Source organism: Alexandromys fortis, unplaced genomic scaffold (assembly GCF_014885135.2).
Source record: "Alexandromys fortis isolate MF-2015 unplaced genomic scaffold, M_Fortis_MF-2015_v1.1 scaffold_8_9099976_23576923, whole genome shotgun sequence".
Lineage (NCBI taxonomy): Eukaryota > Metazoa > Chordata > Mammalia > Rodentia > Cricetidae > Alexandromys > Alexandromys fortis.
In genome coordinates this window covers 37,031-63,571 of record NW_026067899.1, presented here as the reverse complement: position 1 = coordinate 63,571, position 26,541 = coordinate 37,031, and the positions used below count along the sequence as shown (strand labels likewise).

Sequence of the window (26,541 nt, the reverse complement as noted above, 5' to 3'; positions counted from 1 at the left end):
CTTCTTATAGGAAAAGGGTCAGAAACAAACATTCTTACCTTGAAATTGTGAACCTTTTCATATTTTGGAATTTGTTCATTTTCTTTCAGAGTCGCTCTTCTAACAAGTGATGTCAACTGCGAATAAGCAAAGAGTTTCAGAGGTTGCCAGATCGTCACGGACGACTTTTGAGAACCCAGTTTCATTCCCAATGCTGCTATCAATAAACCTTGCTGACGGCCCTCTTGTTTTGGTTTGTGAACCGTAGCTCTGTTAGTTTTCCTCCCCGACCAAGACTCTTTGGATGGCATTTTGGAATTCAAAGGAAGGAAAAAACAAAACAACAACAACAACAAAATAAAACCTTGTAGCAAGCAGCCTGCGACTGTCGGAGAACTCTACTCAGCTAACACATGAGCATTGCTGCAGCCAGTTCAAAATCCTAACCTAGAGAGCCAAGGCCACACCACACGCCAGAGCATGGGGAGGTGCGGGAGGGTGATGAAGCACTTCTTCACAAGGCCGATTAACACGCAAATTCTCTCTTCCTTTTTTTAAAACAGGGCTCTATATTTAAGCTTCTGGAAACTTAAGAGTCTGGAGAAGAAATCAGTCTGTGCTACCATACAGAACCTGCAGTATCTCTCTCTGGGAGTCCTTTAAAAAGCCAGACAACTGTGACAAACGGAACATCGCTGGAAGCTTTCTTCTCTGCTCAGTACATCAATGTCCATTCTGAATGAGAGATGCCTACATACAGCCTGCAGTCAGTCGCTAGCAACAGACACCCGGAGAACTCACTTGCAGGAGGGGGTGGAGAGGGAGGGATTTGCAGGAGGAAGCACAAGACTGGTTACAGTAAGAGAGGAGACAGCCAATGAAAACCCAGTAACAGTATTTAAGTACTGTGTTCCTCAACTCACTGTTTCCCCCCTCCTCTCCTGCAAGATTTTTCTTGCTGGCTCAAGGAAAGAAAAAAAAATTATGTAGGAAGGTAATGAGTCATCATTAAAGGCAGAGGAAAAATAGCACACAGCACCAGGTTTTCATTTAAGAACAAAACCAAACAAACAAAAACTCTGCTGCCAGGTAAACTGTGAAAGGCCAGCCCATGTCTTTCTTTGTGCGTCACGTGGGACATGAGCTGCTCTGAGATGAATTGAGCCTTCTTATTTGTGCATTGTGATGGCTGGCTAACTAAAATCTACTTTTATTAAAGATGAACAAAACGGCTACATATTTTGATGAGAAAGAAAGGAATTTAAGTGTTGCATTTCCCCCAGAATAGAAAGCATGTATGTGGCACTGCTTATATCCTCGAGAGTAGCTTTGTCTGCACTCTGTGTATTAAGTTGGAGATCTACACAATAACACCAATATGCTAGTTTTCTAGCTCAACAGTCTGAACTCTGTTCAGAGTTTGAGGTCAGAGGAAGGGAGGTAAGAATGATCCCTCAGTTGCACAGAGCCCAGGGGCAGTGTGGCTGTGCTTACCAGACCCTGGTACATTTGAAAATAGGGGCTGCTAGCTGAGACTCCAACCCAGTTCTACTCACTCAAGAGCAATGACTACAGTTCCTTAAGGATTCGGAGAAATTCAGTCTGTTGCCCCCTTCAGGACATGAAATCATTATATAGCCCTGGCTATCCTAGAACTCACTGTATAGACCAACCTAACCTTCAGTTTACTGAGATCTGCCTGTCTCTGCCTCCCAAGTGCTGGGACGAATAGTGTGCACCATCATACCCAGGTTCAGGCTTTCCCATTTGGCTCTTTAACCATCTCTCATCTATTTCCTTGTGCTGGCTATATAATGACTCTTACAATAAATTTGAAGTCTTGTATTTAAACTAATTGGGGGCTGGAGGCTGTAGCTTAGCAGTAGAAGCATGTGTTTGGACTGTACAAGGGCTTGGGTTTGAGCTTTAGACTCAAACCAAACCAAAGCAGAAATTCAATCAGCTTAACCACTAAATGCATAATACCTCATAAAACATAGGAGGTATTCCACCAAAAATTCTAATTTAATTAATATATGAGACATCCTGAAATTATATTAAGACACTGGAAGCAATAACTGGTGTGTGCCTGTGTGCACCTGTAAAGGGAAAGACCAACGCTGGCGGTTGTGGTTGGTAAGGTCTAGCACCTTCTTTTTCTGAGATAGTGTCACCCACTGAAGCTCAATGATTTGGCCAAGGAGCTGAATGAGGGCCAGGGCTCTGCCTGTCTCTATCCTTTGCCCAGACACTGCCACACTATGGTTCTATGTGGGTGCTGGGACCCAAACTCAGGTTCTCACATTTGCACAGAAAGTACTCCTGTTCCATCTCTCCCCCATGACTGAGGGCCAATTATCTTTATTTTCTTGAGTCTACACACAGTTACTTTAATTATTTTTTTATGGTAATGAAAACGTAATCCAGGGCCTCAGGCATGCTAGTCAACCACACTAGATCCTTTGTAGTAAAAGAAAATTTAAGCAAATGACAAAGGGAGACAGTAACATTTACTCAAATGCATGGCTCAGTTTTACAAATTCAGGCTTAGATGATTGATAGATTATAAAATGATACTACTGAGAGGAGACACACTGGAAAATGCTTTCCTGCCTAACAAATGAGCCTTCGGCTCAGGCCTAGACTGTCCTGTGACGACAGGAAACATAAGGGCAACAAGTCCTTGGTTAAGTTCAGCTGAAAGTCATGTTAACCCAGTCCTCAGTAGGCATCAGATTAAAAAAAAATTAGACCCCAAAGGCACACATAACGGTATTTAATTTTTCAACAATGTATAAAGCAAGGTTCCTAGGTTAAAGAAAACAATTACAAGTGTAATCTGAATGATGGTTTTGTTTTTCTTAAATATTTTTGTCGAGTTCCTATTATGTTCATATTAACCCTCGTGTTTCAGCTAAAATAACTGAAATTCAACTCTGCACAAAAAGAGTAGACTTGCCCAGAAAAATGAATGGCCAGGTAAGTAAATATTTTGTCTAGAGATAAAGTTTATTAAAGACTCAGCAGAGTTCTATAGTTTTTCTTAATTTTTCTATTAATCAAGACATGCTAAGTTAATTACAGCTTGGGCAGCAACTAGGCCTTGAAGGAGATAGAAATCAAAACTAAAGGATCACTGTATGCATGCATGCATGTATGTATGTATGTATGTATGTAGCATGTATACCAAATAGCTATACCAAATAACTGCCAAAGGTTTGGCCAGTACTGAACCTGCAACACGAGAACAATCACGCTACTTTTGTGTTACTTTTGGGGACCAGTTTCAAGTGCAAACTCTGAGACTCTGAACCACTGTAAATGTTCTGATGTTGTAGACAAGCGTCTATCATTACGCTTCCATGTATCTGGCCATGTATTGTTAATTATGGCTATAATTTGTCAGTGAGTACTTATGTACCAGGCACTGTGCTGGTTACATATCTAATCTCATGAATCCTCAGATAAACCTTGTAAGGCATACATATATTATCCTTATTTTGAATTTCAGAGAACTGAAACCCACAGAAACTAAATCCCCAAGGTTGAATAGACACGTGGAAGCAGAACTGGGATCCTAACCAGGAAGGTATATCCACACAGTTGAGAGAAGAAGAGGAACTCATTTTCTGAGAGGGCTATTTCTTCTCTCCTGGTGGTTCATCTGCCTCCAGTTTCAAAGGCTGATAACAGACTATGAGAGAGAGAGAGAGAGAGAGAGAGAGAGAGAGAGAGAGAGAGGACCAATGAAGAAAAGGAAGAGGAATTGATGGTTCCTCAAGTTCAATTCTCAGTCCCATGGAGTAGCAGATGCTCCTCAAAGCTCAACCCAAACACTCCTTTTTCCAGGAAGCTTTGGAAAATTTAAACATATTAGGTGTGACCTTACTCATCTGTAAACCCAGGAGTCCTTCACTTGTTTATTAATTATAAGATATATCACAGTCACCCCGTGAACTATAATAACAACCAGCCTGGCAAGACAGGCCCATGATTTCAGCAACAGCATGAAGGGTATGGGGCAAACCAACTGCTTCTGGCTGAATTTAAATGAGATAACACGTGAGAAGAATTTGTCATGATTTTGAGCCAAGAAGTAACTAATAAGTAAGTTTGCCCTTCTTTCCCTTGTATTCAAGGGTCTATGTTTCTGAGATTAGGGCTAGTATACTATGTGACTATGGATGAATTAAAAACCCAAGGCCAAAGGCTGGAGAGAGATGACATGAGGTGCTTTGGGGATAGAATTCTAATTTAACATGTATGTCAGACCCATGGTGTATACAGCTGAGTGCTGGGATTAAAGGCATGCACCACTACCGCCCAGCTCTCACAGTATGTTTTTAACACAAATTCTTAACAGGTTAGTACTCATCCTAGATCATTTGTCTTCAGCACATTATGTCACTAGGCACTTAGTACTGCTATATGTAGATTGTGCTGTCTATTAGAGTCAATGTTAACCAAAATTTCCAAGTGGACTTTAAGTCAAACATTAGAGACTTCTAGATTAGGATTTCTAAATTCCTTACGTCATGTTCATATTAATAAATATTTATGTTTCATAGGAAACCTCCATCTGCTGGGTTGCTAAATGTTTCAGTCACCGCAAGAATCAGATTATAACTTCTAACTCGTTCTTCATCACAGTTCCTATTGCAGTAACCTAATATCGATCAAAACTATACTATCTAAGCAGATAAGGTATGTCATGCTGGGCCAGTTAGGGAGCACGTCAGAGTAGAGACGGCATGGGGCAGTGGGGATACTAGTGCAGTGTACTTCATCTGGCAATGGTAACAGAGGTCTGAAGGCACGCGACTTCACTTCCTTAAACACCAATACACAAAGAAGGGTCCTCAGGAACATGGTTCAGACATGACCACTGTCCACTGCACCACCTGCTGTAAACTACTCTATGCCGTGACTCTACTATGTGCATGCTTTACAGCAAGATGACGATATTTAAGGAATACAGCTAGATGTGGGGAGACTCAGACCACTGTGGGTGGTGACATCCCTGAGCAGGTGGTCCTGGGTGGTATAAGAGAGTGGAGTAGGCAAGCCAGTAAACAACCCCATCATGTGTGCATCAGTTACTGCCTCCAGGTTCCTGCCCTGATCTTGACCTGACTTTCCCGGATGGATTATAAACCTTAAGATGAAATACCATCCCCCAAAGAAATAAAATTAGTTTCCTTTTGGGTACTTCCTGAAAAAACTTTTTATATCACATCCATAATATTTCAACTTATGAAATTCCTTCCAGTTCAAAGGTTTCTAATAAATTAGAGAAAACTTTAGCAATCTCTAATTTTGCTGCTGCCCTTTCTGCCCGAGACAGTCATTAGACTGAGTATGTGGTCTTTCTTGAAAATCAATGCTTAATAGGGCTGGAAGCATAAGGATGAGGCCTGCAAATGAATGGTATATTAAGAGAAGGGACTGAGAGGTGACTCAGCAGCTCAGAGTACTGGTTGCTCTTCCAGAGAACCTGGGTTGAATTCTTGGTACCTACATGGCAGTTCACAACTGTCTGTAACTGCAGTCCAGGGGATCTGACACCCTTACACAGACATGCTGCAGGAAAACCACCAACACACATATAGTAAAAATAAATAACTCATCAAAAAATTTAAGAATACACACACACACACACACACACACACACACACACACACTCAGCCTGAAATGACAGACCCTTGAGAGGCAAAAGAAAAGAAGAAAGTCGGATTTACCTTCTCTTAGTTCTATTTTGTTACCATAAAGCACCTACTCACTGGTGTCATCCTCTACAGAGGACAGGACTGTAACTGGAGATCTGAAGCTAAACTGGCCAATGCTATGATGGTCACCTGGCCAGATGGGACCAGGGCTTCACTATCGTCGCCAAGAAATGCCCTTCCCAGCAAAGGCTGGTGAACAGGAATGAGCACGCAGAAGGTGCAGGGGGCCTTTCTCAACACCCAGAATATTTTAATGCAAAGGTGTTCTCAATCATCACTCCATAACAACGCTGCTCTAGGAAGACAGGAGGTATTTACCTCGGGTTTAAGAATGACATCAGAACAGGTCTGAGTGCATGGGAAAGTCCTTGGAAAAGCTTTCTGTCCCAAGCCTGACTCTATAAACATGTTCCATATTAAGAAGTAACCTACTTCATAACAATTTTAACTACTGTATTATTCTGCCAATCTACTCACAAAAAAAAAAAAAAAATAGTCAGGTTCAGCTTTTATGCTGCCCCGAAGCAGGGCTCTTTCACAGAACTTAGGATTCCAGAAGAATTTTTGCTACACAGGTTATTTTATTCTGTTCTCACATTCCTGGTGTTCAGATGGGAAATCCATCAGTGTTAAGGCTTTAGCTTAGAAGCAGAGAATCAAGGTAGCTACAACAGAAATCCAGGCCTTGTGATTTCATACCCTGCCTTTCTGGTCTCTGCTATGCTTCATGGAGACCCAGGGGCATGACTGACACCGACTGCAAATAGGGCTGAGTATGACAATGCAATACTAAGCACTGATGAATTAAATTCAATTAACAAGTATTTCATGGAGTAGAATATGCTATGGCTTCACCAGTAAAATTAGTAAATGCCAGAGTATAAGGCCACATGCTGTCTTCACAAGGGTCAGATATTAAAGAGATAAATATATATTTCATGAATTGATTATAATTAGAGTACATATTAGTGGATAAAAGGTATTTTCATCCTTCAGTTCCCAGTCCCATTTTCTAAGAAAGCCTGCATTTCCCCACTAATCTGTTTATACTCCCCTTCCAAGCTTCTCCACCCTCTCCTGGGGCTTCTGAGACAGGTGACTTCTCTCCAGCCCTCCATCCAGATCTCTGTTTCCTTCCATGATGAATGTGCCTTTAAACACCCTCAAAGTACACACAATGGTTTAGCTTGTGATCATCTCACAGAGTCTTAGCAGAAATAATGTAGACAGGAGGCTGCAGCTTGGTTTGCCTAATTGCTAATTACATTAGTTTTTAAAAAGTAAGTAAAGCTTAGTGCTATTTATAATGTGGCTCTCTAGTTAGATGATGTATAAATGAATCTCAGCTCAACTTAACAGTGATCTAGGATCTTAGGAAGGGATGAAATAACAGATCTTAGATGAGTCTCTCATAGGGCAGTAGGTAAGTCTATTTCTTCTTCATAAAACCCGCAACGATGAAGAGCACCTCTCCCAACAGAGATAGTGGGGGGCTGAGATGAAATATGTAAGATGTACAGAAAGTACCCAGAATACAGCAAGCTTCAAAGCTCTCAGAGAGGAGGAGGAAGAATGTTGAGACCAGTGCTGCTCTCGTCATTTTGACACAGTGCTCAGAAAAGGAGACACACATAAATGCTGCAGGAGAACGATTATTCCAGCCTCCTCTCTGAGTTGTTGTAAAATATTGAATATAAATGCACAAAAATGTTCTTTTTGTTTTACAGTTATTAGTAGAATCCAATGGCTGGCCAGGAATACAAGAAAGAAGGGCTTTTAAAACACCATTTCTTCATTTGACAGTCAATATGGCTACAAAACAATGAAGTGGAGACATGCGGGAGAGAAAATCGGGGACGACAGAAGTATCTCAGCAACACTGCAGCCCTGAGGAGAAGGGACCTGAAGACATTTGCAGCACCGAGGGGCAGCGGCCGCCTGAAATGAGACGCATTCCTGAGCTGCAGGTCTCATATCTAAAGGCTCTTCACAGGACCCAAAAATTTATTTTTGGAATAGCATTAAGGAATAACAAAGTTCTAGGAAAGTTCCTTCATGAGTAAAAACTGTGAGAATAAATCTTAAGACAATGTTAGAAGGAAAAAGAATGTGGGCACTACCTACTCCTTTAGCAAGCAGAGTTCCAAGTTTGATAATTTTTCCTTCTATAAACTCAAGGCTATAACTCATTCTGAGTTGAGATTATTTTACCATTTTCACAAGCAAGGGAGACACTGGAATAAGGATGGGCAGCTGAGGATGTAAGTGGATGCAATCATTACATTTTTCACTGTCGGAATTTCAAACTGTTCCATCAGTTGAATGTTACAAATGCTGATATATTTTATCATATCTAAAATTACATTGTTAATATCAGAATTAGTCTCAGCAGGAAAATTCTTCATATAGTAGAGAGCTTTCAAATTCTCATTTGAGAACCAAAACAACTGCAAAACAATGAGCTGAAAACACACAAGAGAGAAAATGTGTGATAATGGATATCTTTGCAATGTCCTTATTTTTTAAGAGTCAGTATTTTAAGATATTGAGCACAGGGTTTAGTGCATTATATTATACCAATGATACTGTTTCTAATGAACAATAGTGAGCAATAAATCTGGTGTCTGTCAACGTTCATCAGCATTGAAGAGTGTGATGTCACTTAACCTTGGTTCTGAACGCACGAGTGTACTTTGCACTGTGCATGTAGCCTAGCCACCCATAACAAGAAATGCTGCCCAAAATACTCTGGTTTGGACAAAAAATTACAGTACCCTTATATTCCAATGATTTGCTCTTAAAAACTGTAATGGCTTAGTTATGGTGGGATAAAAAGACTTTTGTTATTATACTTCAGCATCTAAAGACCAAATTAGTATGTCTTTGGGTTATATTGTGTTAGAACAGTTGACTTTAAAAGCTGCTGTTTTCATGAATGAAGTCTGGCATGGGATTAGGCAGAATTACCAACAATTTCTGAAATGACCCAAACACAAGCATTTCTGCACTTTGGACTATGGATTTGTGGGAGGCAACTTTCTTAGCACTAGTGATCCAAAGCAAAATAGAATCATCCCTAAAAATGCTAACGATGGTCTAAATCTTTTTGCATGAAGCACTCAGTCGAGATTTATGTAAAACTGAAGTAATTCATCTTATTAGTAGGCAAATTTGCTTTAGACTTAAAGAAGTAGTCAAATTATATGTATACCAAAGAATCATTTTAAAATTAATTTCTCTATGACTTATACAAAGGGGCTGTTCAAAATTTTCTGGGTGAAATGTGGTCATGTTAGAAAAGTTTAAAAAGTTCTAATCTGGAAAATAAGTGAAGAAAGACATCCTTCCACTCTCGGAAAAGAAGTCAATAACAAACTGCACCTTTCAAGCAATACAATTTTGGCAAGTTTATATCTGGTATCCTGAAGGTGAGAGATTCCTGCTACTTAACAGACTTTACTAAAGAGATGGATGACAACAATGACACATGTGCTTTTTGAAACTTATAAAATGTGTCCACATTGTAAGAACCACATAACTCCGTGAACCAACCAGCATCTTCCAAATGACTGAGACAGGACCATGCACAGTAGGTGGATCCTCTCAAAGTTCTAGACACACCAAGAGGTTTTGGTACAACTAAGACACCACAGGATTTCAGATTCCACTTGGAAACAAATTTATTATGGTACTGTATCAAAGAGAGTCATTCACAATTATCTGACAAAGTTCCTAAAATCTTCCCTTATTCAGCTGCATATTCAGATTTTCTTCTTATACTCTAATCAAAACAATGCGTCACCATGAACTGAATGCAGAATCATGTCTGAGAACCCTTTCCCCTTAGTAGCACTGTACAGTCTAGAGAGACTTACACAAATGGAAAGCAACAGCATTCTTTTGGTCTGTGTTTTAAGACAGGGATTTACTTTGTAGCCCACACCAGCTGAAGTCACTTTGTAGCAATAGGATGGCCTCAAACTCAGGAATCCTACTGCCCCAGTCTATGAGTGGGTGTGTACTACTATGACTAATTTCATGATGCCATTTTCTAAAGTTTTTATATAATAATAATAATAAATGTTATCATGTTTCCAAGTAATTCTATTATTTCCTTGAAATAACTATTTTTAAAACCTGTTTTAATTCCTAGTATAATATCAACAGAAAGAAGCCATATAAGCAAAAATCCTTAACAGTTTTTAATAATTTTAAAATATAATATAGTTCTGAGTCCAAGAACTGAGAGAACGACATAATTTTCAGTGTGTAACAAAACCACCACATGTGCAAACATGTAAGCACATTCACACAGACACGGCTCTGTGTGAGCCTACTGTGACATTTCTGCAGGGATTTCTGCTTTATATAAAGCTCAGAGTGAGAACACTGCTCTGACACCTTAGTCAAGTCTCTTTACCACCATGAATTTCAGAAATTTAAAGTGTGTTTTCTTGTGTTTACTATTCCATTTCCCCAGCACTAGCATTGGTAATAGCATCCTTTCCTTAGCTATAAAATGTTAATCCTTATTGTTACAGGCTTCCCTGTTTCTAAGAAACAGCATGGGAAGGGTTACAGTGTCAAGAGATGGAGAGGCCTCTTGTTCCTGTTCCTTTCTGCTTGTACACCGTAACAAACTTCTACAGCATCTTCTAAAGTCTCCAGAGGACTTCTGATTTGAAAGGTATTCCAACTGCCTTGAAATCTTGTTTATTTAGGAGGTGACAATAACTGGTCTATTATCAGTTTCAAAGAGCTAAGAGTCTCAACCTTAATAATGAAATGATAGTCAGCACTTTGAAGACTGAAATGTTGGAAATCTGAGGTTGCCTACCCTAATTTAAACCAAACATCAAAAAATGTGAAGTTGTGAGGACTTACCTAAATATAATAAATGTGATATGCTCTTATTATTAATGTTAATACATGTTTAGTTATCAATAGTTTTCATAAAGATAAACCATTATTACATGGCTCAAGAATTAACCATCCAAAGAAATTTACTCCCTGCATTCTAAGTACACTATTGGATATTCACAAGTTGAATTAGTGTAAATTTTGTACATTTATCACTTTCCATATCAATCCTTTATTAGATATGTAGTTTTATTGTTCCCATGAAACAAGACTTGAAATTTGTATTTCCCCACATCCCTGAATTTGAATCTTTCTGTGATACTTAAGGAAAGGAGAATAGCATTTTCCACAAGGGACAATTAGAGAATAAAGTTACATTGTTTTCTTAAAAATATACAACTTAATACAAATTGAACAGAAATAGATTTTCTTATTGTATACAATGAAGTCTCACTCTTTTGACACTAGATAAGGATACTGCAAAAGCTGAGAGAGAGCTGTGCTTCTGCAGGGATATGCCCAGTGGGTGAAGGGCCCATCCGATTGATCTCTGGTGTTCTAACTTCACCTTTTTTAGTAATTCAAAATCCTAAAGGACAGTGACTCTCTTAAATATTGCGAAGTCCAGTATTCAAGCTTCTATGATGGTACCAAGGAGGACTTGGTTAAAAGGCCTGGATATCTTTTATGAGTTCATTCTCAAAATAAAAGACTGTATTCTTAAAGCTAGCCTAGAATCCCTTGAAACCTCAGCATGGAGTATATGTGGGGCGGTGGTGACACACACCTTTCAATCCAGCACTCTGGAGGAAGAGGCAGGTAGATCATTGTGAGTTCAAGGCCAGCCTGGTCTACAGAGCTAGTTCCAGGACAGCCAGGGCTGTTACACAGAGAAGCCCTGTCTCAAAAAACAAACAAAAATTCCTAAAAGTTTGCAGAAAATAATCTGAAAGAAATACTTCACCAGGTTCCAACCTATAGAGGCTCTGCTTTTATTCTCAGGGTTAGAATCTTTAGAATGTACACTAGGGAGCTAGAAGATAGCTACAATTTCCTGAGGCCCAAGGAAATCGTGAGCAACAAGACAAGGCAAGATTACATCCTGCTTTGTACCCAAAATGCTATTAGTCCTAAAGAGTTGGCTTCTGCTGACAAACTTTAAATGGAGACTTTGTCAGTAGTGATAATTTCCTCACCGAATCCTAAAAATGGTGAAATGTCAATTGTGGGTGACTTTCTAATCAGCAGCCAAAAAAGATATTTTATTTGTTCAATTGGCCTAGAAACAGAAATTCTCCCCAAACTGCAGTTGGCTTAGAAATTACAATTTGGCATTCTTGGCCTGGTTCATTGGCGCTGAAGAACTGAGGGGTCTATCTTCCACCTTCCTCTTTTCATCTGTTTTCCCAGTGACTTTCAATTACTCTCCTTTCTGCAGGTCATAAAGAAGGACAGATAAACATAAACAATTTCCCAGGTTTCACTGAGGTTTTTTTCTTCAGCCAGCACAGCATAGGATTCCTCAGCATGGTCTACACGGACTCCACATATGACTGACAGCTACCAACCTCATCTTGACCCCATGGGACACATTCCATACAGAAATGCATTTGGTCACCATCCTCACAAACTATTTCACATCTAAGGGACAAGTTTTCTAGATCGCAGATGCTTCACCTGAAATGGCCAGTGTCCCTCCCTGCCTTGCAGGAACATTTCAAGGATCCTAAGTCCACATAGGAAAAAAACATACAGTATGAAGTTTAGCTGAATAACTATGCTTTCTCTTTGTCTCCAGTTACAGGAAATGTTACCTTCTTGTGAATTCCATGATACCAGACATGCATATGATCAAAGCACACATAAAATAAAATCAATAAATCTAAAAAACCCCAATCCCATATTAATCAATGCACTGGTATCTATGAATACCTATCAGATTGGAAGATCTCCCATGCTCTTGGGTAGGTAGAATAACATAGTAAAAATGGCAATCTTACCAAACGAATCTACAGATTCAATACAATGCCCATCAAAATCCCAGCAAAATTTTTCACAGACCTCAAAAGAACAATACTCAACTTCATATGGGAAAACAGAGAAACAGAGGTTAGCCAAAATAATCCTGTACAACCAAAGAACTTTTGGAGGCATCACAATCCTGGACTTGGAATTCTACTACAGAGCTACACTAATGAAAACAGCCTGGTATTGGCATAAAACAGACAGAGAACCAATGGACTCGAATCGAAGACCCAGATATCAATCCATAAACCTACAAACACCTGATTGTTTGACAAAGAAGCTAAAAATATATGGAAGAAGCATTATCAACAAATGGGGCTGGCATAACTGAATATTAACATGTATAAGAATGCAAATAGATCTATATCTATCACCATGCACAAAACTCAAGTCCAAGTGGATCAAAGACCTCAATATAAAAACAAACTTAACTTCATAGAAAAGAAAGTGGGAAGTATACTTGAATGCACTGGCACAGAGAACCACTTCCTAAATTTAAGCCCAGTAGCAAAGACACTAAGAGAAACAATTAATAAATGGGACCTCCTGAAACTGAGAAACTTCTGTAAAGCAAAGGACATGGTCAACAAGACAAAAGAACAGATTAGAGATTGGGAAAAGATCTTCACCAATCCCACATCTGACAGAGGACTTATCTCCAAAAAATATAAAGAACTCAAGAAATTGCTCATCAAAAAACCAAATAATCAAATTTTAAAAAAAGGAGGGGGGTACAGACCTAGACAGAGAACTCTCAACAGAGGAATCTCCAATGGCTGAAAGACACTTAAGGAAATGCTCAACATCCTTATGAGAGAAATGCAAATCAAAACAACTCTGAGATTCCATCTTACACTTTTAAGAATGGCCAAGATCAAAAACAATGATAATAGCTTATGCTAGAGAGGATGCGAGGTAAGAGGAGTGCTCTGTTGCTGGTGGGAGTGCAAACCAGCAGAGCTGCTTTGGAAATCAGGACAGTGATTTCTCAGAATATTAGGAAACAACCTACCTCAAGATCCAGCAATACTGCTGTTGGGTATACACCCAAAAGGTGCTCAATCATACCACAAGGACATGTGCTCAACGATGTGCTCACAGCAGCATTGTTTGTAATAGCAAGAACCTGGAAACAACCTAGATGCCCCTCAACTGAATAATGGATAAGGAAATGTGGTTTATTTACACACTGGAGTACTATACAGTGGGAAAAAACAATGACATCTTAAAATTTGCAAGCAAATGGATGGATTTAGAAAAAAAACATATTGAGTGAGGCAACCCAGAATCAGAAAGACAAATATAATATGTATTCACTCATAAGTGGCTTTTAGACATAAAGCAAAGAAAAACCAGCCTTCAATTCACAATCCCAGAGAACCTAGATGACAAAGAGGACTCTAAGAGAGACATATGTGAATCTATATAGGCATGAGAAAAAGGCAAAATCTCCTGAGTAAATCGGGAGTGTGAGTGTCACGGGAGACGACAGAAATGGAGAGGGAGGAAGAGAGGGTAGTGTAGAAAATGTATAGCTCAAAAAAGCAATAAAAAAAAACCCTACTATCAGACTGGGATGAATTGAGATTCATGAAAGCTAAGGTAAAGGACTTGTTCAAGGTCATATAACTGATACACAATGATCAAACATGCTCCTTGAAAACAAGCCAACTGTGTTATCTTAAGCAGAGTATCTTACAGAGGATAAACCACTCTCAGAAGTTCTGTGCGGAAGTTGTAGCTTTCTTATAAATCATCAGCTTGAGAATTGCAACCCTAGCATACTGAAGAGTTCTGTGAAAGGGTATTCACAAACTGAGCTAACTCTTCAAGAAGCTACATTCTGTCCCAAACTTGGACATGCAAGTTTGTCGGGGACTGAGGTAGACCAAGGCAGGGCTAAGAAAAGAAGTTAAAACTCAGCATGATGTCATACATCCACAATCCCAGAACTTCAAAAGTAGAAGTAGGACGGTCAGGAGTGTAAGGCCAGGCTAGGCCACATGAAACATTCTTTGTTGTTTGTTTGTATATATGCCAGTGCACCACGCGCATGCAGTATCCGTGGAAGCAAGAAGACAACAGTGAGTCCTTTGGGACTGGAGGTACAAATGCTTGTGAGCCATTATGTGGGTGCTGGGAATCAAACCCAGGCTGGGAGAGCAGCCACTGCTCTTAACTGCTGAACTATCTCTCCAGCCATATGCATGATGAAGAAAATGAGAGGTTAAATAGATATAAGAAAAGGGAATGACAAGGTATGGGTCAAAAGAATGTGGAGGCAAGAAGGAAGGAAGGAAAAAAGGAAGAAAGGAAAGAAGGAAGGAAGGATAAATCAAGCATCATTTTTAAAGACTGCTGTATGGCATTCCTCTAGTGTCAATTTTATTATTTAAGATTAAGTTTATGTAAGTCAGTCTGTTGATTTCTAAGGAGATACAGATAAAATGGCACAAACTTTTTACGCAAAGAAAAAACATTTGCAAAGCTACTATACGGAGGACTAGGAAAATATGTGCGCCAGATCACCCAGACCCATCCAGCTGTTCCAAAACAAAAAAACTGAATGTTTATAGAGGTTTCCAAAGATTCTAGTAGTAAAAATAACTTTTGGTATGGCATCAATTATGTCTTAATGTCAAACATACATAGCTTGGTAATCCCAAAGAAATCTTTCAAAATTAAAATTTCAATGTAAAAGAAAACCCTAAAAATCAAATTAATAACAACATGTAAGACACTGCATTTACTCTAAACTTTCTTAGAAAAAGGGATATATATACACACACATATGTATGCATATATAGATTGTGTGCATACATGTCTATGGGTGTGTGTGGAAAGGAGAGAGAACATTGGTGAGAGAGGTGTGATTTAGCTTACTGAGGTTTGTGCACACCCATGCCATCAGAAGCATCTTCGTGTGAGAGGGGTGATGCTCAGATAACTGACCCAAAGCTCAGGACATTCTGCTTAGATTATGTTCTGGCTCACAGTATGGTTTCTGAAATGCAAATTACGTGGTTTGTTTGTCATTTTTTATTATAATGTTTATAAGAAATATTTCCTACAGCATGCTTCCCAAAAGATTTAAAATTAAATTAGTAATTTAATTAGTATGAAATTATCATAAAAACTACCGAATGCAGCCATTGGTCCAGGATTTGTAGAGACACACATATATTTATTACTTGGAACAAGAAACCATTCAAATTTAGTTCCAAGAGAGGTTACTAATAAACTGGGCCACTGTCCAGTCTGGATTGTTAAATCATCTACTGTGGAGAAGAGCGCCTGGCTCCCTTACACACTGCATCTTCATCAGTTTATTATTACAATGCTTTAACTTTCTTATTTGCAATTAATTTTTCAAGCTTAGGAAACAAATTGAATAGTAGATGAGAAAAATACAATAGTTATCACTTGGAAGGAAAGCTGGCCATCACAATAGGCTACCAGGTTCTCTAGGGACAAGAACTGGCATTCCTGTGGCAACAATGTTCATGCTATGAACCCAGAACATTTACATGTTCACGTCCATAAAAACATATAGCAACGCCTGTACAAAACCATACGACAGACTGTTTCCATGCCGGTGGCCATAGCACGTATAGCGGATTGTTTACAGAAGCTCGGGTACAGAAAGAACTGACTCCTAAACACACACACCTCTGGAGCTCTTACTCCTTAATTCTGAAACAGAGAGTGATCACCATACTAAACTTCACCAAGGGGAGCTGCATGAGACATTTTTTCCAAAACCATTCTTAACAACGGCAGGCAACTCAAGCAGTATAAATTCAAAGCACTACTGGGGAGCTGTCTAAGTTGCCACTCGAGGCCCAAGTAAAAGAAAATAGCTTTAAAAAGTCTGATGTTTTTCTAATTTATTTGAGCACTGAACCCTTCTATGTATTTTTATTGAAATTCTGTGCAATTTATCTTTTACGGAAAACCCTCATCTCAGATGAAGAAACCCGAGTCCAGAGAAGTGAGATGAGAGCTGCAGTTAGGCAAGCAGTCAGCAGATAACCAACAACTCTCAGTCTCAAGACTCCAGGACATGTTTTAGTACTATATTCTCTCTTTCCTATAGCACATAATTAAATAATCTAGTCCAAAACTCTGTGTTGAAGATGGAAGATGTCCTCAGCGGAATCACATAAATGCATGTCTACAGTGGAAGCAGCACCCAGCTCCAAATTTCAACACTACATCTTGCCCATAGTACTACCCAATTTCTGCAAAACAAACACGTTTGCCTCTTATGTAAGAAGTATGAACAAAGAGGGAATTTAACTGTTAAGCACCCATTAAAATGTTTACTAAACCACTTTTGTATCAATAGCTAGTTTTGAATCAATTAAGCATGACTACTTTTACTTACAAATGTCATCCACTGTGACAGGGAGTCAGTGTTTCAAGCTGTTGAACAGGTCATCATCCCTGTCTTGTTGGATGACACCTGTAAATAAAATAAATCTATTTTTGAGTGAGATTTCTAAGTTAACTCTTTTTAAGATGCATGCAGTTTAAGCAAAGAGTAACTTTTAAATGCCCCTTAATGATGCACTACTGGAGAGAAATAATTCCCAGTGCTAACTACGTTCCATAGTTTTCACTGGCCCCTTAACACAACAGAGTCCTGAGAGTTTACTGTATTGTTAGAACACAATCAAAATAGTGGGAATCGTGTAGCTGGTATTTATTTCAGTTCCCTGACTCTGTGATTATTATTTCTTCTTTATACTAGGGACAAGCTAGGCCCTGTCAAGTTAAATAACGATTCTAATGCTAAATAAAATTCACTAATAGTCACTACTTTAATCCCTAGGATTGAAAAATCATATATATATACACACACATTAGCAAAGATCATCATTAGGCTGATAAAGTTTGAAAGACTTAAGTTATTTAAACAACGTAAGTTTACATCTACATAAATTGCTACAATGCCACTTGTTCCTGGAAATATCACAGGTGGAAAATAAGAAAAGCAAAAAAAAAAAAAAAAAAGTGAATGAGACAGAACACTCTTCTATATAGCACACATCTATGACTGTAAATTCTGGCAACTTCCAAACAAGATGTGCATCTTTTAGCAAATATAAGCATAGGAAAGACCATATTTGAAGCAAAAATTCAAGAGCCAATGATTTAAAATGTTGGTTTCTCTATAGTTACTAAACACCGATTGAGCTAAGATCTGTCAGAAACCAAAACTTGGGCTGGTCAATAAATACTAACTTTCCATCTCCTACCCATCCATAGCAAACTAATCTTACACTGTTTTAGCTGAGGCCATAGACACAGACCACACTGCAGGCTCACTACCAGCTGAGCACTGCTGAATGCTTTACACACACCATCCCACTCACCCACAACTCCTCTTGTCATGAATTTCTAGTAAGGCCAGCCACAGAGGGACCAGCCACAGAGGGACCAGCTCACAGAGGGACCAGCTCATAGAGCTGGGCACCAAACCTAGCTGCACACCCACAGCCACCAGAGACTCCTGCAGAACCAAATGAAGGAACACTGCGGCCTAGACAGAGAATGGCCTTTAGCTCAGTCCCACATAGCATCTAACAACAGGACAGTCTCTTTTCCTAATAAAGCATGAATGGCAACACGCGTCAACAATCCCAGCATCAAAGGATGAAAACTTTTCATGTTATTCTGAAACATATCATTACTAACATATGACAACTGAAAATTTAAGCTGTGTTTCACAATTAAAGAAAAGTAAATCCTTCTAAATACTAAGGGATAAATCATCCCAACTCAAGGTTGGCTGATTTTCATAACAGTGAGTTATCAATAAACAGAATTAAATCATGCATATTAAAATAAATAAAATTGTTAAAAACAGAACTATTTAATAAACTACCTTTAAAGAAAACAAAAGGTTCTGATGTAACCTCTCAGTTCCTTACACAGTGGTAGCTATCTTTTGGTCACAAGCTATGCTTCTCACTACAGCCCCTTAGCTTTTTGTTACTAGGTCATTTTCCAACATATTTTAAAACTGACAATGAACTTTTTTTAAAGGAACACAATCAGAAGCAAAAATATACCTGGCATATTTTAATCAAACAAGTAAGGTATGCATCCCCACATCCCAGACATTAAGAAAACCGCATTTCCTTCTGAAAGCACTGTGAGAATGGGAGACTTTCAGGCAGAGGGGTGCTCTGCCACGGACCGCCCCCCCAAAGACAGCGTGGTAGAGGATAGCTTACCCTTTTCTCTGACACCCCATCCTGGCCTGTCGCCTCTTTCTCATCATGTGTCTCTTTCAGGACTGCCATGTGCTGTTTGTATGCTGGCTCTCTGTTTAAGGTTGTGTATCCTATGTGCTCATAAATTGGGTTTATCGTCATCTTGGCAATGTACTCTGCTGCCTTGGTTTCAATATAGAGAGTAATCAAGCCATCAGTCACCAGATCGTGGATGGACTCAAAGCGTTTCTCCCCAACAAAGTGCTTTCCATCGTAGTACAGCCTGAAGTTTCTGGTTTGACTTCCAAATCTGCCTCAATGAAATGGGAAAGATGCTTTTAAGAAAAGTGAACAAGTGAATTTTTTCTAAAGAAGAAACAAATACACAAGTACCCCAAGCTGATATACAATGCTTTTGCTTGCATATTACTCTGTTTAGATCAGCTGTGACTAATGTCCATTAGTCACTTAGAATACATAAGATTCAACTTCTAAACACAAGTAATGTACTTGAAATAACTAGGGTTTTTAGCACGGAGATCCTAGAAAGAATTTATCTTTTATTTACTTATGTATTGTTTAAAATCAACTTATTACACTTGTAATAAAGCAAGGAAAATAAATTTTATAGCCTAAGAATGCACATTCAATATGCAATTGGTCAACTATAATATATAAAACTTCTTCAAGTTTAATAATGAAAATATTCAAAGTGGTTAAGGCCAGTATTCATGTCTCTCAACAGGGAAGTCCCATTTACTGTTCACTCAAGTGGGATGCCAACAATCATTTACATGTGTGCTGCCTCCAGAACTGAGCCAAGCAGCAGACAGCAAAGAAACAAACACACTTGGGCAATTCTGGCCAGAGGGCAAGGATTTATTCTTACCTTTAAACCTGTCTTCTGGTTAGGTATAGGCAAGAAACACTTGCAAATACAGTGTATGTTAAGTTCCATACCCTCAGACTATAGAAATCTGTTGTCGGTTTTCATAATATGCCTTAATAACTGGAGAAGGATAGTTTCCCATAATAGTAATTTCAGTATTTTGTTTCCTGCAGGAAACCTCAGAACTGGCTCCAAGTTGGCATGACTGACATTGTCCTGGCCAGGAGATACAGGCAACTCAATAGAAGCCAACACCAAAGTGGGAAGAGCTGCCAGTTTCAGAGTGAACGCCAATGAAACTAAGCAAATAAGAAAGGATCTTCTTAATTTGGTTATAAACTCTCTCTCTCTCTCTCTCTCTCTCTCTCTCTCTCTCTCTCTCTCTCACACACACACACACACACACACACACACACACATACACACACACTCATTAGAGATAAATTTTAAAATTGCAGCAATTTTGCCTTGAAAAGGCCACCATAAAGCTGCAAATTCAGTATGCAACATAATTATGGCACAGATAGTATTCAAATGTGTAGGAGCTACACAATTATTCTAGTTTATTTTATTTGGTTACATGGTCTCATTGTGTAGCCCTGGCTGGCCTGAAACTCACAGAGATCCGCCTGCCTCTGCTTCCTGAGTGCTGGAATTAAAGGCGTGCAGCCACCACATCTTTCTAGGAATTAGACAATTTAAATAATGGGTCCAGAATATTCTGTTTGTTTTTTGTATTTAGATGTTAATAATACTCAATCCAGAATCGAACATAATACCAATGTTGACCTTTTAACATATAATTATCTACCTTTTGTTCCTTCTAAAGCAATCAAGTTTTTACTTATACTTAAGTAAATGAGCTCTATAATTAAACTTTCTTCTAAAATTAAACATTTCTCCCTAACAAATTTTTATTCTATAGGTCTCAAAAGCTAGAAAGATAAAATGTCTATGCCAACAAAATAATAGGTATTATTAGAAAAAGAGAGACACACATGAGAGAATGGGAAGAGAGTGAGAGAAGGAAGGGAGGGAGGAAGGGGGAGGGAGAGGGAGGGAAGAGAGAGAGAGTTTAGAAACTGTCTAAGCTCCTTTCCATGGTGGTGATGGCCCTCTAACTGAAGACAGACTGGGCACTAGTGTCAGTTACCGGTCATACAAGTGTCTTCTCAAGTCTGAGCATAAGCAGGGGAGGCAGGGGAGGGAAGGAAGTACTGGAACTGGTCCCAAAAGGGTTAGGTATGGTTTGGCTAGAAGAGAGAAGTCTAAGTTTGAATTTCTGCTTTACCCTTTAATCCCAAGAGGTCTCCTCCATGATTCCAGCTCCTCTTCTGTCTGCTAGCCTTGAGGGAGCTATGAGATTACTGAAGGAGCTCTTGGTCATCGGGTACCTGATTAAACTTAGTCTCAAAGGACATGGAAGCAATGCCCAGACGGAACTTTGCTTAATTTTTTCTTTAGAAAAATCATATCTTTTTACTCAAGGAATGTCAGGTTTTCCTTTAGTTGCCAAAAGCAACTCTCACTTACTTAGGGCATTACCTAAGGGACAGTCTAATGGTGCGGACTATCAGACACTGTGCTTTACTTTGATTATTTTGTACTTTGTTGTGGGATCTGTGGGATCAGAAGTAGAGATAAAGCAGAATATCCTTGAGAATGGAGGGGAATGACTATAAGAAAAACAAGAAGAAGAAGACACCAGGTCTGAGGATGAAGGGCCCCTTCCTTGTAACTGCACTCTACTGGTATGTCCTTTATTCAACAACCAGTCAAGAAATGCTCAGACACTCCCAGTATTAGGATGTTCATGATGTCCTGTGCACATAGCAAACACAATGGGACAGAGATAACCATTAAAACAGATCAAAAAAGATATGAAGTGCTGAATTTCAAAAACCTCAAGTTAAAACAGCTTAGAACATGTTTTACATCTGTTTGTGTGCGAACGCACACATGTGCATGCCCAGGCACACAGAGGTCAAAGAACAATTCCTAGAATTGGTTCTCTCTTTAGAGCATTTGGGTTCGGGGCTGAACTCAGAACATCAGGCTTGGTGACAAGCACCTTTACCGGCTGACTAATTAGTGGTCTGCTATCCACTATTTCTCCAGACCATTCACTCTTCTCATTTTCTGAAGTAACCATCCACCTCTGCCTGGACTGGAGCAGGCCAGCTCTGCAGAGACAGCGGAACAGATGAAATTCGTGTTCTCCAAGGTGGTTCTGAACCTAACAAGCAGGAAAGAACGAGGGCAATCTGCTCTGCACTGTGACTGCTGTATGGAATTACCACTTCCCACGATTATCCTCTCCTGTGGCTCTAGTTGGGTTTTCCTGGTTAAAATAACTATTACTGTGCCCACCTAGTTGCATTAGATGTATTTCAAATTTTGTAATTCCACCATTTAGCTTTAAAAATATGAACTCTTTTCCAACTTTTTTCTTGTGGGTGAATAATATTCCTAAAAAATTCAGTCTACATACATAAAATGATGAAAATATATAAAACTGTTACTTTCTATAAAACCAAAATTTAATTTGAGTTGAGGCCAAAGTTATTTTGAAGTATCTCTTCAAAGGACTCAAAGCTAAGTCTCCTGCTTAAAAACAGAAAATAAAGTATACACAAGTCTATGTCCCACCAATACTGAGACAGAGTAGGAGTTTCTAGCAACAAATACACAAAAATGTCATCATAAACACAATTTGTAATATTTACCAGAACCAAAGCATCCAACTCAATGCAGTAACCGTAGGAACACCGCAGAAGCACATAGAGTCACAAACAAGCCTTCGGGAGACAACTGGGAACAGAAGTGAGCAATGAAGCATTCTATGATCTAGGCTCTGCTGAGGGACTACACACCACCCCCTCTAAGACATCAGGCTATGCATGACATTTACCTACCTTGTTACATAATTTTGATGATAAAAATTTGGGAAATTACTAAAGCGAGTAAAGTTATTCCTGTATTTCTCCTCCCATTGCTTAACTAATTTCCAAAGATGGCACCAGACAGCTCTGGAAGGTCACAACCCACGCAGGACGCAGCTAAGAACCCACTGCACTCCTCATCCTGTCCCTAGCAGACCTAAGTTCTGCTCACTGGCGAGGATGAAACAGAGACTGGCGGGCACAGGCAGAGCAGAAAGCCAAGGTGCCATCTTGAATATAGGACACTGAAACCACCCCCTTTACCAGGTCCTTAGGAAGCGTTTCTCCTGACAGGAGAGCTGAAGACTTCTCTGGGGAATCCCATCAGCTCTACAATAGAGAGCACCATCCTGTAACTGTCAGGTTCCCCTGAGCTCTCAGAACTGCACTTGAGCCTAAGTGCCAAATGCACTTAAATATGGTAACCAGCCAGCAACCACCCAGTATCTGAGAAAAACGTTCCCAGAAGAAAAAGACTAAGACAAACAGACAGAATCAGGTCAAGTTGGAGGAAACAAATCACTCACAGGGAAAATATTTATTTTTAAAGTATTATAGAATCTCTTATTTCCATTCTTACATAGAAGTTAGTCAAAATGATCAGGATGCTACAAAGGAGACCCACTGTAAATAACCAAGGTAGAAATCAAAGAAAAAATCCAAGAAAATAATCACAAAGGAAGGACAGAAATTTATGTAATTTGCAAAAAAGGGCCCATACAGCATGGGTAAAAATGTAACAAGGTACTGAAAAAATAAAGCAGTAATTGTCAATGAAACCCTCAGATGGGGAAAATGTAATTAATGTCTGACATTACTAAACACCAGCAAGGATACAGAGCTACTACAGAGTCTGTGGCTGCTACACTGTTTAACAGATTTACTTGGTAAGGCTAAACACAGGCACACATACATACTCTATGACACTGAAAGCACAGGCCTAGGAGCTGGGACTATACTATTTATCCATCCTGAAGGTATATAATACCTAGAAATACTACATTCTACCTCACATATAACCTGGCTATTTTATAAACAAACATGTAATTTTAATAGTTTATAAACATATAAATAAAAAATATATATGATTACTGTTGCCATAGGCTTACATCTATATTTATAGGTAGGAACAGATATAGATACAGCTTTTTTGAGATGGGGTCTTTCTACCATATAGCTCTGGTTATCCTGGAACTAGCTATGTAGACCAAACTGCTCTTGAACTTATAGAGATCCACTTGCCTCTGTCTCTTGAGTGCTTGAATTAAAGGCATGGGCCACTATATCCAGCCACTATAGGCTAATTTTTTTTGGTAGGAAGTTTCAAGACAGGGTTTCTCTTTGTGTAACCTTGGCTATTCTGGAACTTACTCTATAGACCAGGATGGCCTCAGACTCATGAACAGATCTGCCTCCCTCTGTCTCCAGAGTTCTGGTATTCAAGGCATGCACCACCACCGCACAGCTCACCATAGGTTATTTTTATATTTAAGTACTTCCCCTAACTTCACATAAACACACATATAGCAACAACATTCAAAAAGTGAAACCACATAAATTCCCAGGAAAACAAAAGCTGTGATGGTAAATTCCATGAGCTTGAAAAGTCCTCCCATAGCCTTTCTCCTTCCTGAGTTAATGGCACACTACTGCTTCTAAAGAAAAGGTCAAACACTGCCATGCAGTATGGACTGTTGGTTCTGCTAACACAACACCTGGCCGGTATGATGCCCAAGCAAACGATGGCTGAGCAGGCTGACTGGTATGGTAGCAAATAGTTGTGACCACAGCACTTAGGCTGAGACAGAGAACAGACATAAGTTCAGTTCCTACAGGCGTATTAGTACCCTGTCACACTGTCATCACAGACCCCCAATGCCCTCAGTGTGATGAAGAACGGAACATGAAGCTTCTTTCTATAGCAACAACTGACAGTACAAAGACGCTCTTTCTACTCCAGAGAGTCAAGAATTTTGTTATCATTTTTTACCTATCACTTATGCAGAGAACCAATACTAAGTACTTTGCTCGGAACTATATGTATTTATGTATTTCATTTACNATATACCTTTTAGAAACTACAATATGTCCAGAAATGCTCACCATCTCTGTGAAATTAACAACAGATTTCACTTATTTAAGAACTGATGATCAGTTCCACTAAATGGTTTAAAATGAATCTGCTATATAGCAGAATAAAAAATTCACTCTAAAGTACAGCTGTAAAAAAGGGAGTTATCCACATGAATGTCTTTGCTATTAAGAGCTGCACAAGAAGACCAAGCAACACAACTGTAACATATATGTAGAATGTCTAGGTCAGCCCCATGCAGGCTCTCTGGTTGACAGTTCAGTCTCTGTGACTCCTATGAGCCCAGGTTAGCTGATTGTGTGAGTCTTCTCCATGGAGTCCTCTGCTTCCATCAGTTACTGGATGGTGCCTGCAATTTTTTTAGCTTCTTTTTTTTAAATGATAACTGGTCTCTTTATTTTTTATTTTTTTATTAATTTTTTATTGAGCTCTACATTTTTCTATGCTCCCCTCCCCCCTTTAACCCTTCCTCAAGGTCCCCATGCTCCCAATTTACTCAGGAGATCTTGTCTTTTTCTACTTCCCATGTAGATTAGATCCATGTAAGTATCTCTTAGTGTTCTCACTGTTCTCTAAGTTCTTTGGGATTGTGGTTTATAGGCTGGCTTTCTTTGCTTAATGATTAAAAACCACCTATGAGTGAGTACATGTGATAATTGTCTTTCGGTGTCTGAGTTACCTCACTCAAAATAATGTTTTCTAGATCTATCCATTTTCCTGCAAAATTCAAGATGTCATTATTTTTTTCTGCTGTGTAGTGCTCCATTGTGCAAATGTACCACATTTTCTTTAGCCATTCTTCGGTCGAGGGGCATTTAGGTTGTTTCCAGGTTCTATACTATATAATGTAGAAAAAAAAAAACAAAAATTGTTTTAATGTTTTAAGACTGTATTACGCAGACTCTATTAGGGCTTACCGAGTGCTCCTTTGCAACAGACACATGGATTCTTTGTTTAATTTAGCCAACAACAGCCATTTCTCATCACTTCTAGTTTTCAGGCCATGCTCTGGAACTTGATTTGGTCTGTTACATACCTTTAAATTCAGTACCAACTATCTACTAATGGTCAGCAGATTATTACATTTTCCTCAATAAATGCCCATTATTAATGCATTACTTAAATATAGCATCCCATATTTACTGACAGGATACAATTCAACAAGCTTTTATCATAGGTAAAATGCAGAAACTGCCCAAACAGCTCCCAAAATTTCCCCACGCTCTTGTATAGCTTCTCTGTCCCACTGGACCACCTCACTGTCTGCTGCCACTAAACTTGTCATTTTCTACAAACAGAGCCAGCAACCTAAGTTCAATCCATAGCAGTGGCTCATATCTGTTATCTCGGCACTCCGACAGGAGAATCCCCAGGAGCTCACAGGCCAGCTAGCTTAGAGTACACGGAGTGGAGGAGCACCAGAATAGACCCAGAAAGCTGTCCTCTTACATCCACATGCCCATTCACATACACATACTAACAACAATAAAATAAAAACAATAAAAAGTTAATGAACTATAACATGCATATAATTGTTTTTGATGCCCAACTGTTTAACCTAAGATTTACTGTAAACTGATGGATACAGGTGTGGTGGCAGTAAGCTGTATCTGCACATGCGACTTTGCGTCTCTATCGCTACTGGAGTTTACACTCAGCATTTACCATCTGAAATCTGTAATATGAAACTGTCTAAAACTTAATTTTTTGAGCACTATCATGATATTACAATGGAAAATATATATGACCTCACATGACACAGACAAAGTAATAGAGCACTAAAAAATTATAGAAAATGATCTTCGGG

At 39.1% G+C, this 26,541-nt stretch overlaps 1 protein-coding gene across 4 annotated transcripts in view; it reads right to left on the bottom strand.

The window, feature by feature from the left end:
* Positions 1-26,541, bottom strand: part of Chn1 (chimerin 1) — an 81,012-nt gene that overhangs the window by 37,768 nt on the left and 16,703 nt on the right. The window contains exons 1-2 of one of the 4 annotated variants that reach the window (XM_050123493.1): positions 16,978-17,040; positions 39-116 (exon numbers count right to left, since the gene is read on the bottom strand). In XM_050123493.1, the coding sequence (XP_049979450.1) occupies positions 39-116; positions 16,978-16,986 (87 nt within the window). In that variant the 5' untranslated portion in view covers positions 16,987-17,040. Of the gene's footprint in view, positions 1-38; positions 1,005-16,977; positions 17,041-26,541 lie in introns of those variants that run through there. The other 3 variants (XM_050123484.1, XM_050123501.1, XM_050123473.1) reach the window with 3 other exon arrangements.